Raw genomic sequence first — 16,160 nt, 5'->3', positions numbered from 1 at the left:
AACTTTAAATGGATAGAACCCCACCTGTTTTTGAAGACACGAAGGTCATCATCGTTGACATATCGTATAATTATCGTAAATACCTTCAAGGTCATATAATGAGAAAAATTCGAGAGCATTCTATTAATGTATACGGTCCTAAGTTTGTAATATCGGTGAATGATATAATATACAATCCGGTTTGTTGTGGTAGTGTATGATATATCCGGTGTGTTGTTGTGGTGTGTGATATATCCGGTTTGTTGTGGTGGTGTATGATATATCCGGTTTGTTGTGGTGGTGTATGATATATCCGGTTTGTGGTGGTGGTGTATGATATATCTGGTTTGTTGTGGTGTATGATATATCCGGTTTGTTGTGGTGGTGTATGATATATCCGGTTTGTTGTGGTGGTGTATGATATATCCGGTGTGTTGTGGTGGTGTATGATATATCCGGTTTGTGGTGGTGGTGTATGATATATCCGGTTTGTTGTGGTGGTATATGATATATCCGGTTTGTTGTGGTGGTGTATGATATATCCGGTTTGTTGTGGTGGTGTATGATATATCCGGTTTGTTGTGGTGGTGTATGATATATCCGGTTTGTTGTGGTGTATGATATATCCGGTTTGTTGTGGTGGTGTATTATATATCCGGTTTGTTGTGGTGTATGATATATCCGGTTAGTTGTGGTGTATGATATCCGGTTTGTTGTGGTTGTGTATGATATATCCGGTTTGTTGTGGTGGAGTATGATATATCCGGTTTGTTGTGGTGTATGATATATCCGGTTTGTTGTGGTGGTGTATGATATATCCGGTTTGTTGTGGTGGTGTATGATATATCCGGTTTGTTGTGGTGTATGATATATCCGGTTTGTTGTGGTGGTGTATGATATATCCGGTTTGTTGTGGTGGTGAATGATATATCCGGTTTGTTGTGGTGTATGATATATCCGGTTTGTTGTTGTGGTGTATGATATATCCGGTTTGTTGTGGTGGTGTATGATATATCCGGTTCGTTGTGGTGTATGATATATCCGGTTTGTTGTGGTGGTGTATGATATATCCGGTTTGTTGTGGTGGTGTATGATATATATCCGGTTTGTTGTGGTTGTGTATGATATATCCGGTTTGTTGTGGTGTATGATATATCCGGTTTGTGGTGGTGTATGATATATCCGGTTTGTGGTGGTGTATGATATATCCGGTGTGTTGTTGTGGTGTATGATATATCCGGTTTGTGGTGGTGTATGATATATTCCGGTTTGCTGTGGTGGTGTATGATATATCCGGTTTGTGGTGGTGTATGATATATCCGGTTTGTGGTGGTGTATGATATATCCGGTTTGTTGTGGTGGTGTATGATATATCCGGTTTGTGGTGGTGGTGTATGATATGTCCGGTTTGTGGTGGTGTATGATATATCCGGTGTGTTGTGGTGGTGTATGATATATCCGGTTTGTTGTGGTGATGTGTGATATATCCGGTTTGTTGTGGTAGTGTATGATATATCCGGTTTGTGGTGGTGGTGTATGATATATCCGGTTTGTTGTGGTGGTGTATGATATATCCGGTTTGTTGTGGTGTATGATATATCCGGTTTGTTGTTGTGGTGTATGATATATCCGGTGTGTTGTGGTGATGTATGATATACACGGTTTGTGGTGGTGTATGATATATCCGGTTTGTTGTGGTGGTGTATGATATATCCGGTTTGTTGTGGTGGTGTATGATATATCCCGTTTGTTGTTGTGGTGTATGATATATCAGGTTTATTGTGGTGGAGTATGATATATCCGGTTTGTTGTGGTGGTGTATGATATATCCGGTTTGTTGTTGTGGTGTTTGATATATCCGGTTTGTTGTGGTGGTGTATGATATATCCGGTTTGTTGTGGTGTATGATATATCCGGTTTGTTGTGGTGGTGTATGATATATCCGGTTTGTTGTTGTGGTGATGTATGATATATCCGGTGTGTTGTGGTGGTGTATGATATATCCGGTTTGTTGTTGTGGTGATGTATGATATATCCGGTTTGTTGTTGTGGTGATGTATGATATATCCGGTTTGTTGTGGTGGTGTATGATATATCCGGTTTGTTGTGGTGTATGATATATCCGGTTTGTTGTGGTGGTGTATGATATATCCGGTTTGTTGTGGTGGTGAATGATATATCCGGTTTGTTGTGGTGTATGATATATCCGGTTTGTTGTTGTGGTGTATGATATATCCGGTTTGTTGTGGTGGTGTATGATATATCCGGTTTGTTGTTGTGGTGTATGATATATCCGGTGTGTTGTGGTGATGTATGATATACACGGTTTGTGGTGGTGTATGATATATCCGGTTTGTTGTGGTGGTGTATGATATATCCGGTTTGTTGTGGTGGTGTATGATATATCCCGTTTGTTGTTGTGGTGTATGATATATCCGGTTTGTTGTGGTGTATGATATATCCGGTTTGTTGTGGTGGTGTATGATATATCCGGTTTGTTGTTGTGGTGTTTGATATATCCGGTTTGTTGTGGTGGTGTATGATATATCCGGTTTGTTGTGGTGTATGATATATCCGGTTGTTGTGGTGTTGTATGATATATCCGGTTTGTTGTTGTGGTGATGTATGATATATCCGGTGTGTTGTGGTGGTGTATGATATATCCGGTTTGTTGTTGTGGTGATGTATGATATATCCGGTTTGTTGTTGTGGTGATGTATGATATATCCGGTTTGTTGTGGTGGTGTATGATATATCCGGTTTGTTGTGGTGGTGTATGATATATCCGGTTTGTTGTGGTGGTGTATGATATATCCGGTTTGTTGTGGTGGTGTATGATATATCCGGTTTGTTGTGGTGTATGATATATCCGGTTTGTTGTGGTGGTGTATGATATATCCGGTTTGTTGTGGTGGTGAATGATATATCCGGTTTGTTGTGGTGTATGATATATCCGGTTTGTTGTTGTGGTGTATGATATATCCGGTTTGTTGTGGTGGTGTATGATAAATCCGGTTCGTTGTGGTGTATGATATATCCGGTTTGTTGTGGTGGTGTATGATATATCCGGTTTGTTGTGGTGGTGTATGATATATCCGGTTTGTTGTGGTTGTGTATGATATATCCGGTTTGTTGTGGTGTATGATATATCCGGTTTGTTGTGGTGGTGTATGATATATCCGGTTTGTTGTGGTGGTGTATGATATATCCGGTTTGTTGTTGTGGTGTATGATATATCCGGTTTGTTGTGGTGGTGGTGTATGATATATCCGGTTTGTTGTGGTGGTGTATGATATATCCGGTTTGTTGTGGTGTATGATATATCCGGTTTGTTGTGGTGGTGTATGATATATCCGGTTTGTTGTGGTGGTGTATGATATATCCGGTTTGTTGTGGTGTATGATATATCCGTTTGTGTGGTGTATGATATATCCGGTTTGTGGTGGTGTATGATATATCCGGTGTGTTGTTGTGGTGTATGATATATCCGGTTTGTGGTGGTGTATGATATATTCCGGTTTGCTGTGGTGGGTGTATGATATATCCGGTTTGTGGTGGTGTATGATATATCCGGTTGTGGTGGTGTATGATATATCCGGTTTGTTGTGGTGGTGTATGATATATCCGGTTTGTGGTGGTGGTGTATGATATGTCCGGTTTGTGGTGGTGTATGATATATCCGGTGTGTTGTGGTGGTGTATGATATATCCGGTTTGTTGTGGTGATGTGTGATATATCCGGTTTGTTGTGGTAGTGTATGATATATCCGGTTTGTGGTGGTGGTGTATGATATATCCGGTTTGTTGTGGTGGTGTATGATATATCCGGTTTGTTGTGGTGGTGTATGATATATCCGGTGTGTTGTGGTGATGTATGATATACACGGTTTGTGGTGGTGTATGATATATCCGGTTTGATGTGGTGGTGTATGATATATCCGGTTTGTTGTGGTGGTGTATGATATATCCCGTTTGTTGTTGTGGTGTATGATATATCAGGTTTATTGTGGTGGAGTATGATATATCCGGTTTGTTGTGGTGGTGTATGATATATCCGGTTTGTTGTGGTGTATGATATATCCGGTTTGTTGTGGTGGTGTATGATATATCCGGTTTGTTGTTGTGGTGATGTATGATATATCCGGTGTGTTGTGGTGGTGTATGATATATCCGGTTTGTTGTTGTGGTGATGTATGATATATCCGGTTTGTTGTTGTGGTGATGTATGATATATCCGGTTTGTTGTGGTGGTGTATGATATATCCGGTTTGTTGTGGTGGTGTATGATATATCCGGTTTGTTGTGGTGGTGTATGATATATCCGGTTTGTTGTGGTGGTGTATGATATATCCGGTTTGTTGTGGTGTATGATATATCCGGTTTGTTGTGGTGGTGTGTGATATATCCGGTTTGTTGTGGTGGTGTATCATATATCCGGGTTGTTGTGGTGGTGTATGATATATCCGGTTTGTTGTGGTGATGTATGATATATCCGGTTTGTTGTGGTGGTGTATGATATATCCGGTTTGTTGTGGTGATGTATGATATATCCGGTTTGTTGTGGTGGTGTATGATATATCCGGTTTGTTGTGGTGATGTATGATATATCCGGTTTGATGTGGTGGTGTATGATATATCCGGTTTGTTGTGGTGGTGTATGATATATCCGGTTTGTTGTGGTGATGTATGATATATCCGGTTTGTTGTGGTGGTGTATGATATATCCGGTTTGTTGTGGTGATGTATGATATATCCGGTTTGATGTGGTGGTGTATGATATACCCGGTTTGTTGTGGTGGTGTATGATATATCCGGTTTGTTGTGGTGGTGTATGATATATCCGGTTTGTTGTGGTGGTGGTGTATGATATATCCGGTTTGTTGTGGTGTATGATATATCCGGTTTGTTGTGGTGTATGATATATCCGGTTTGTTGTTGTGGTGTGTGATATATCCGGTTTGTTGTGGTGGTGTATGATATATCCGGTTTGTTGTTGTGGTGTATGATATATCCGGTTTGTTGTGGTGGTGTATGATATATATCCGGTTTGTTGTGGTGATGTATGATATATCCGGTTTGTTGTGGTGGTGTATGATATATCCGGTTTGTTGTGGTGATGTATGATATATCCGGTTTATTGTAGGGTGTAAATGTCCCATGGGATAAAACCTAAAAACTTCTTCCTGTGCTTCGAACGCAATGTCAAAGGAGACATTAGGAAGAAAAGACAACTGTTAAGATCTTCTTCATGCCATATTTCTGGCCCAGTTATTTATCAAAACCAAATATTGCACCGCAAGTGGTGCTTCTGCAATGCTGATATATAGCTGGACAACTACTATCAACACTCACTGAGCAGGTTATATTGTTGAGAAAAAAAAATACATGTATCAAAGTTTGTATTATTATGTCCTTCTCTGTCCGATCACGAACGCCAACATCACGTTGCACGTGTCACGCGTCACGTGCATTAGCACATGCCTGCGATACCCGGTGAGATGTACTTCCGTATAAGTATTGGTCTGGATGTAAAATCATTTATCTTTAATAATGAACATAACGGTATCAATTTTATCGGTTAGTTAGGTAACTTTTCGAGTTTCGTGATCGAAGACAATTAGCGGTGTAAGATATACACATGACCATTAATGTATAAGTCGATTTGTTTACAACGTTGTTAACCTGTTTTCTTTGTTTGTTGTTTACTTGGGTTTATTGCCAACATATTCTAATTAGTCAGCTGTGGACTTCCTGGTGTGTGTCTATAGAAGTATCGTACATCTATTTTTTAATGACATTCTTTGTTATCCGATAATACTTGTATCGGTAAAATTTATTTAGAATTCAATGGTGGGGGTTGTGTGATCCGTCGGTAGGGATTGGTCCAGCAACTCTCGTATTTCTCCCACCATAAGGTATTCTAGTAACAAACGTATTATTTTTTCCTTATCATAATTTTTTCAGGAGATGGAATTCATTTATATGATCTATAATGTCTCCTAAGCCATCAAATGGCTGAATGTTAATATTGTTTTTTTTTTATATAATTGTGCCTCAAATACACATTATGTATCCATAAACATAGGAATCTTAATAAAATATAATTGGTTTGATTGATTGCTTAATTACATTCTTTGTTATCCGATCATGCTCGTTATATTTTATGCGATGTTTAATTGGTGGACAGACAAACTACAAACTACTTCTACCAGGAAGGAGGCTAAACCAGGATTTATAACAGGAATTTTTTCTAATAAACGTCCTCCTGATCTCCTTGGGAGATAATTTCTTGTGCGATATGAAATTTTGCGAATTCGCTAGTCGTTGCCAGCAATGCGGTTCATATTTAAATACTCGATATTACCTGAATTGACCTTTATCTGCATGGCGAGGGTCAATGGACCCTGCAGGGACAAGTTGTCTTTTTGTTTCTGCTTGTACACCTGTAAATGAATATGCCCTTTGTATTTTGAAATCGTTTTTTATTGAGTAGGATTTGACGATTTTGCTTAGATGTTGGTATCACCTTGGTCATTTGTTATCTACAATTTGTATTTCGAATACATCAAACGTCCTATATCCAGACTTACCAATGCCCAATCCAATGTTCATGCAATACAGATGATATATTGGTAAGTAATCAAATATATCAGTAGGTATTGGGCCAACGGCACAAAACAGAATACAGACACGATAACGAAACCGTAATTGTAATAAAAACAATCGATAGAACGGAGGTCAAATACTAACAAGAATGGCAGTGAGACGTTTGAAGGTTTCAGAAGGGCAAGCGTCTTTCCACTTCGTCGACGACAACCGCCACACAAATCCAGGTCAAATCCTGGTCAAGTCATATTCTCAAAATGAGAACGAACTCTGGTAGTGACAACTGAACAACTTAATATATCAACAAGCATTGAACACGCCTGACTTCATACCGCGCAGGGAAACACAGTATGTGTTTCCATAGAAACCATTATGCCTACCATCAAACTTGTCCCTCAGTGGTCGACATCTGTCACAGTGTCGTTAGAATGGGAACTTGTCCGTGGATATCGAATCATCTCCTCTAAAAGTTTCAGCTTCAATTTTTTTTTATTGGTTTTTATGGGGTTTTTTTGGGGGGGGTTGGGTTGTTTTTTGTTATTTTTTTTTTCTTGTTTTTGTTTGTTGTTTTTTTGTTTTTTTTGTTTTTGTTTTTTGTTTTTGCTTGTTTGCGAATTCAAAGTGGGAAAATAATTAATTGCGTCCCGAAGAAATGTTATCGTCGTCCTCCTCTACCAACATGTCGCGTTGACGTTTTCGTGGGATACACAAAGTAGGTGATCCTATTTGTGCGTGTATGTATATGTTTCGGTGCTTCGAGTACGTAACGAACATGTACACATTGTGGACTAACTGGCTACGGTAATACATTAAAGATATTTGGACAGTGACAGGGTCTTTAAAACATCGTAATGACTTAATACAGTACAATGAAATAATATCAGGTTTTCTGAGTCATACACTCAATGTGCCTATACAAACAGGCAAAATTAAAAAAAAAAAAAAAAAAAAAATTAAAAAAATAAGTTCATAATAAATTTGTCTCAAGACCTATTGAGTTTTATACCCCCATACACCTCAACATAACTTTGTTCAATCCTTATATTTATATTTTTTTGATATTTTTGTATAATATCTTGTCCTTTACAAATAGGGACTTGTGCAAGTCTACCACGGAACTTACCGAAATGTGCGTCATCACTCTTCGTCTACATATGGTTATTACTTTCAGGATTTCTTTCATGAACAAACTTAATAACGAATTAAAACAAATATTATTTTTAATGGAATTTATTTCATATAAAATATGATCACTTTTAAAAAGGAATTAAAAAAAATATAGTCCAAGCTCGACAAATGTATTCCTACGCCGGACTTGATATAGTTCATTGAAAAATGACTTGAGTTAACTGTGGTAGGTTAATTGAGTCTGAATTAAGTGGAAATATAAATATTAATTAGTTAAGGTTATAGACTATTTACATATTTTGATTACTAACATTTAAAATTCGAATATTCTTGGTCGTTTGAGCATCTCATTGAACGTTGTCTGTGTCAATACTTGTGTAGTTCATGTTGCCAGAAAGGATGACAGCATTATATAATGGAATGTTAAATGGGAAACAAAAGGGAAGGGAAAATAGAAACAGAAAACAAAAGAAAACAAAAACAAAAACAATGAAGCAGAAAAATAGATACCACAAATACCCATTAACACACCTTTTGAAAATGAATATTTTTGTTATAAAGGGAAAACAAAGCTTTTCCAGCTTCGAATTCTTTACACTTAACCTTGACTCACCGACGCGACCACTTGGCCTTTACGACTGATTCGTCGATATCAAGTTCTACGTGATACATAATCCTACCGACAATAAAGTTTTGTTATTCTAAGCTAACACATGTCCATATACCTACATGTACATAGATGAAACTGAAATAATTTGCAAGGTCTCTGTTACATGCTGTGATACGCAATTCAATATATTCAGTCTCGTACAAAAACAGACCTAAGTCAACCAACAGAGGGACACAGTTTGTTCCCACGAGTATGTTAATAGTCTGCTTGAAGGTATGGCTTCCAAACTCAATCCATATTGCGGTTTTTTTTGTTTGGGGTTTTTCTCTTTTGAATTGTATCCACTGTTCCAAATTTAAAAGGTGGCTTCATTTTTTTAAAATCTCATTTGTTCTTTTTTCAAAGCCATATCGGTACAATCTATTCAATTGATTTAAGCTTTATAAGAAAAGAGAGAAAAAACAGATCGAGCAGTTTTAGCAATATCAGTATTACATAAGGTCAACAAATACCTTAACCAACTTGTGCGTCTCGTTCCAAACTTTGGTAGTATTGTAAGGGGAACTTAAAAAGCTGACATTGGTATTCAATACCATTCTGACTGACAGACGTTTTCGGTGTTTTTAACAAGACCATTATTAATCGTACATGCTGTAGTGATTTATAAGGACAACGTGGAGGTATCCATTTCACTTCCTTGTTCAGCGTACAGTAAGATCAGCGTTGCAAGGTTTGTAGGACACATCAGTTAATAACAAATTTAAATATTCCTTTCTGCACTGTCGACCTTCGTCTCTACTGCAGGAGTCACCGGTATGGGGGCATTATCACTACTCAATTTGTAATAACGACCCAATTTGTAATAAAAATGTCAAAGTCTTTTTTTTTTACAGAATGAATTGTCATCAGATGGAAAGATAATCATTATTCTGTACATATTTTAACCTAATTCTATTTGAAAAATACTTATTTATTACTTATTATGACTTTTGAAAAGTCATTACAAATTGCGTCGAGTTGCATGTGCACATCAACGCAATTTGTAATAAAACAATCGAAGTATTGTTTACATGATGAATTGCCTTCAGATGGAAAGATAATCTTCACTTTGTACATTTTCAACCTTATTCTATTTTTTCTTGTAATGACGTTTGAAAAGTTTTAACAAATTGTGTCGAGTTGCATGGTCACATCAACGCAATTTTACCAGATATATTGTCACCAGATGGAAAGGACATATGATAATCTTCATTCTGTATATGTTCTCGTACACAAATAGTCTTATAACCAAATTCTCTTTACTTCCATAATATTATAGAAGTAATAGGTATTAAGGGTGGATTATCACCTAAAACTTTGAGTTTTTACTGTGTTTATCGCGGTTTGTAGACAACTCAGAAATCTTCTTATTGCTAATAACAGGACGAATGTCAACTGTCTGCAACGGAAATGGAAGTCAGAACTGTTTTTTAGGAACTTTGGTTTTGCACTAGCTGCTATGGGACAATTAGTATATATACCGTCCATGACCGCACGTGCAGTTAGATGAATACAGTGTCTGGCTAGCGTGACGTCTGTCTCCTTGGACACAGGGGCACAGGCTCTCGTTCATTGGCATTAGCTGGCCATGGTACAGCCCGAAATACGGGGGTGTAGACTGCGCATGTCTGGACAGGTGTAAATATGGGATGACAAATGTGTATATTAGGTTTAGGGCATGCCTAGCACATTTTTCTAGTTATTATTATTCTTCAAATATAAGTGTAATGGTAAAATTAGAGTGAATTCATTATAGTTGAATCTCTGAACTCTTGACAGCACTTGTAGGTATCATTTTGTCACGTGACTCTCCGGGGGGGGGGGGATACGGTCTTCAGTTAGAAAAGGTATGGGACCAGTTGGGGTAAAAATAAGTAAACGTATATATTATATATATATAATTTAAAGTTTCTAATGTCTCGTGACGTTACTTTATTTAGGTAAAGGACCGTAATTAACCCTTAATAATTAAACAATATTTTAGTACCCGGCGCCATAGCAGGGTTTATTTTGTACATGTATGGATTGCTTCCCTTGATATGGTTAACGAGTTGAGGTTGGGTATATTAGCTATGTCTTTCGATGGATGTTACGGAAGTTTATTTATAGACTAGTTTAGATTATTTGTTACTCCTTTTTACAGTATTTGATTGGATCATATTTATTGATTACCATTTCCTTCTCGATTTTTGCTATCAAATTTACTAGTTTTTATAGGATTTGCCGCTTATTTTACATGTCGTAAGTTTTGGGAATTTTATAATGTTAAATCTCATCCAGTGCCTTTCCCCTTATTGTGCTCAGAGACATATATACAGTATATATGTCTCTGTTGTGCTGTACCATTTAAACGTGTTTTGTTAATAAATTATTAAACTTATTTTAATCTTCCGGTTGTGCTTTCCAAAGTGTCCAGTCGGGATCTGAAACAGCATGGCAAGGGGAAGTAATGAGGGATGGATGAAAAACTATATGCCATCTTATGTACCGCTATATATGGAAGCACCACTCATTCTCTGGACAGAATATGTATAATTGTGAGTTTTATTAATGGTGGTTTGCATTGGCTTGTGTTATCTATATAAAACTACTATTTGATGATTTTTTTTTTTTTTTTTTGCCTTATTGAGTTAGCTTTCCCCTTATTGGAAAACAACCTCGCTTGTGCCAAATAGAAATATCAAAACTGGACAGAATATGGATGATTGTGAGTTTTATGGATGGTGACTGATGATGATGATGATGATGATGATGATGATGATGATGATGATGATGATGATGATGATATGATGGTGATGATGAGTACTGACGACGACGACGACGATGATGATGATGATGATGATCGTTAAATGATGATGACGGTAGTGTGAGGGATGTTATATTACAATTATTGATTGTTAATTATGATATATGTGTTTGGAATTTTTTTTTTTTTAAAGGGGGGAGGGGGGACAGAATAGATGCATGATTGCAATTAAATGATGTTGTATAATGCCCATAGAAGATACAAGTCTCCCGTCGGTGCCTCTTGTTTTGCTTGACTGACACGCCCTGTGCTATCTGATTGGCTAAAGTTGATTCGACGTCATCGGCGTCATCTTGTTGGCTTTACCATTTGTATCCATTACTGGAACCAACAACGGACAGCACAGGACCTGCCGCTTAACAGCAAAATGAACTCCATCATATCTACATATATCTGTAAGTATAGACAATTCTATTAGCATTTTTTTTTTCAATGAACTGCATTTACCGGTAGCGTACAGGTTATAAAATGACATATGATTATATTGCACTACGTCTTAAACTTGTATTCAAAACTGTTAACATTTTAAAATTTTTTAGACAATCTGAAAACCATTGCCACTTTTTATCATTAATACATAAATGATTGTGAAACCTTTTTATCCAGCATCTATTGGCGCGACCCTTATAACCAATTCTGTGTCGGTAATAAAATGGGTTCCCCATAAAATGACATTTGAAAATCGCTTTAATACTGGTCAGTGATTTAGTCACGGCACGGTGAACATACCATTCTTTTTGTTTGCCTAAAATCACTCATGCATGCCTGGTACTATTTGAATCAATAGGGGCTAAATTATCTGAACACAGGTAAACGTTCTTTATTTCACACCTGATTACTTTTCACATCAATCGGAACCCCTCGTCATTTTCTCCGAAACTAGACCGCAGACGGAGGCGAGGTGTTCCGATTGTTTTCACATCTGAGTACTCGTCGATAAATCCAGAGTGCAACTGTTTGGAAGCTCCGAATGGAATTTTCCGATTTTATAAAGGACATTTCTTTAATACAGTTTAGGGCGAATCTAAAACAGGGCGAAATTGTTTTTTTGTTTTTTGTTTTGGTTGCTCAATGGCGAAAATAACATTTGGCGAACATTACCAGGTACCGTATACAGTAATGACTATTGCCTAACACCGCATGCCTTCCAGGTACTCAAACAACGTTAGGGGATAACACGGGGCCCGTCGGCGGGAAGCTTATGACGGGCGCCATATAACAGTTTGCGTCAGCACACAAAAAAACAGACTTTTGGTTTGGTTTATTTTGTTTAACGTCCTACACTATTAACGCCCATGGTCATTTAAGGACGTGCCAGATTTTGGAGGTGGAGGAAATCCGGAGAACCCAGAGAAAACCACCGGTCTATGGTCAGTACCAGGCAACTGCCCCACGTGGGTTTCGAACTCGCGACCCAGAGGTGGATGGCTACCTAGTTGAAGTAGTACCTTGGGCCGTTTTTACTGGTTGGACCAGAGTTGTTTGTCTATGAAATATGGACGCACCGACGGACCTGGTGATTTTTTGTTGTTTTCAGACGAGCTTTGACAAAGACTCTAAAGGCCTGTATTAATATCTGTACTGTATGTCCGTCAAGATATATACCTGAAATATTACATTAAAAAACAAACGAACTGGTTCTTCCGCAAAAGCGAACATGCCCTTGGTGTCAGGTTGTTTGACGTAACTGTCGTTTTTTTTTCCATTATAGTGTTGACAATTCAAAATAACGCGACGGGCATTCCTAGTTCCAAAACAATAGTCACATTTTTACCGATAGCATGTGTCGTTCGATAATATGTACATTTTTTTGTCATTATTTCCACGTAAGGTCATATTTGACAGGCATATTTGTGCTAAATATAGAACGTGGATGCATGAACACATCATACATTACTGGGATTACTGAAATGGAGTGATTGGAATTTTCGTTTTTTTTTTTTTTTTTTAAATTACATAACATTACCCACAGACTTATATCTAATATAAAAATACTTTATTTCCTAAGATTTACCGATCTCCGCTTTTAGCTTCACATTAAAATCTATTTTATTTATTAATTTAATTTCTGTGTCAACCTGGTAAAGCCATTTTCACCTATTGCAATACTAGTGTATCATTACAGATGTCAGATATTTTTAAAACGTATGAGGCTTCCACTTGGGCATCTGATACGGATCTACAGGTGTACATGTACAAATCGTCTGAAATACCAAACGCACGATTTTTGTAATTCGTAACATACAAGTACGGGCAAAATTTAATTCATTTGCCTGTCACAAAACCTTCCTATCATTATCGTCGACACATCGTTACATGGTTAATACTAAATGTCGAATGGTCATAAAATATTTTGACTTTATGTTGCAGTTGTCTCCCTTGCCATTGCTGCCGTTCAGTGCCAGCAATTTCAGCGAGCGCCGATGTGTCCCGAGTTTCTGTCTCGTTACGAAAGCGAGAATTTGGTCATAACTCTTGACGACGAGTGTGACATGTGAGTTAACCAAGTTTGATGGAAATTAAAATATACCAAAAGTAAATAAAAAAAAGAAGTTTCTGCTCATCCCCTACCGATGATGTGTATTGTAGATGTGGTTTTAGCTCGCCTCTCTAAGAGAGAGGAAGCTTATGTTTGTCACCTCGGTGCGGCATCAGCGCTGGTTTTGGAAAAAGTGTTGCAAGGCATCAGTAAAGTCCATTGTAGTTGCACCAGGGTTCTGATATTTGGTTTGAGGGTTGCTTTTTGGGGGTTAACAATTATTTTCTGGAGTCCATCATGTTTCATAATATTGACAATTTCAACGCTTTCTGCAATGCAAAATCTAACTTAAACTATAGTTTACTTTTTTATTTCAATATGTATTTGTTAAGATATCGGTATACATTTATTTCATTATAGATTCTTTCTCTGAAACGTGAAATGATCAAATATCGACAGATATCAATTTCTTTTACCTTTACATTCGTCCCTGACATGTGCAAAATATATCGGATATAATCAATCACATTATTGTACAAAATACAAATCGAAAATAAATGTCTTTTAACGAAATCTTTATTTCATTGAAATAATGAAACATATTCGTTCCATTGTAAATCCAGGGTCGTTGGTACACAATACGTTACCAGGCACAGTGATTCGAATGTTAATGTGCCAAACACCGGAAGTGACGTATTTACACCTGCGAGGTAAGTTAACATAATTAAACCAAAAACAGTTTTTTTTTCAATTAAGTTGAAATACCTTTTTCTTAGTGAATTTAACAAAAAATAATCTTCTGACATTTCAAAATGTTGTTTTTAAGTGTGCTTTCAGCAAACAAAACGATCAAATTTATCGTAAAGGCAAGTAATCCTGAAATTATTTTGTTTTTTGTATTCTGTAAAACAGAGGATTCTACCTCCCGGTTGTGACATATAGAAGGCCCGAAAACTTGACATCAACCGACCGCGTGTGTCCGCCATACACTGTTCGATATCTGGGACCCCGTGTCGTTGTAGATACTGTCCCCAATACTTGTCAAAAGTAAGTATGCTGGTACCGCAAAGCACTATGGGAGGGATGGACTACATCGGTCAATTCCGTCAAGCTTGATTCCGGGTCTTGACGGAATCGACCGAGATTTCACGAGGGTCAAATTACTTAAATATTGATTTAACAGTTTGGAGATGGGGAGATGTGAAATTTTAATAATTGTTCAGAAATTATTTGTTTACTTCATTCTTCTCTCAGTGGGTTAGAAAGTGCTCTTCGTTGATGTTTCTGTCGTAACGTACAGCTTTTCATCAGAAGAAATTGTAATATTAACAAAACAATCAAATAACGTCAGTCATTCAATTATATTTGTATTTCATTATGAAGAAGTAATCCCAATCGACATGTTAGCTTCATATACATATATTGTCAATCCCTGAGATTTTCCTTGTGTTGCTTGATAGCCTGATTTTCCTCTGGTCAGGGTCAGAGGAAACTCGGGCTAGTTGTTTATTTCCGAGATTTTCCGTTCGTCCATCAAATGACGGAAAAGCTGGAGAAGTCCATTTTGTACTAAAGTAATTTTTTTCTCACAGGGTGATTGGAATAAAGACTTTCCAGTCCACGATATCAGGAAACGGATCCCAGGGACCTCTAGGCATGATGTGAGTAGGACTAGTCTGTTTGACTTACGAAAGAACGAGGAAATAATAGACATTCAATATATGGACGTTTATCAAAAAATCAATTGCCACAAACAGAAATGGGAGTTTGATCCGGATAATATAAGTTTGTCATAAGGCACAGTATTAATATTAAGATTTTTTTTAAATTGGGCTACAATGTGATATTTTCCCCGGTTTACTAATAATACTGACAATACTACTGAAAACATTGAGATGTAATTGGCAAAAATCGTCCGGATCTATCAGTTCGATACGTATTTCTTGTGAAGATATCTCTTGATCCACTATTTATTAAGACTTGTCTCTCTTCGTCCGTCACAAGGAAAATAAAGTTGAATATCGTCTTATTTCAGGGTGGTAGCGAGAGCGGTGTTTGAAAATCTGGAAGAATTGCTGTAAAGAGACGAACGGACAGATGGTACATACCACGGACAGATGGACAGACATGGTTCCTGGTAAACAGCAGCAAGGAGATTATTCATCATGAACGCGAGAAATCTGATGTGTGAAATTCATTGTAGAATTTCATTTATTTTTGATAAATTTTGTTTATTATCATTGCTTTTGAGTCCTTATTTGCTTTTTATTTTCAACAAAATATACATTAAAGTATAACTCTCAAACATAAACTACGGTAAACCACAATCCCTTCCCACGGGGTTGTGACATTCACAGTTTTGAAAAAGCATACTGTTCTGGGGTTAAACATTTGCGAAGGTGAACAAATTTCGAAAGTAATCCCGACTTTAGATTTGACGTCGAAACGGTTTAATCCAAAATTAGTTATCTAACGTCATTTTATAAATAATGAATACAAACAATGTCTATACAT

General features: G+C 37.2%; 1 protein-coding gene across 1 annotated transcript; it reads left to right on the top strand.

The window, feature by feature from the left end:
- Positions 1-11,468: 11,468 nt before the first annotated feature.
- On the top strand, positions 11,469-15,889 carry LOC117343155. Its single transcript, XM_033905479.1, has 6 exons — positions 11,469-11,562; positions 13,538-13,661; positions 14,270-14,356; positions 14,559-14,693; positions 15,239-15,307; positions 15,682-15,889. Exons 1-6 carry the CDS (start codon positions 11,535-11,537, stop codon positions 15,725-15,727), a joined length of 489 nt encoding a protein of 162 aa, XP_033761370.1. The 5' UTR covers positions 11,469-11,534; the 3' UTR covers positions 15,728-15,889.
- Positions 15,890-16,160: the final 271 nt, after the last annotated feature.

Source organism: Pecten maximus, chromosome 15, assembly GCF_902652985.1.
Source record: "Pecten maximus chromosome 15, xPecMax1.1, whole genome shotgun sequence".
NCBI lineage: Eukaryota > Metazoa > Mollusca > Bivalvia > Pectinida > Pectinidae > Pecten > Pecten maximus.
This window is presented reverse-complemented; position numbering and strand designations above follow the sequence as displayed.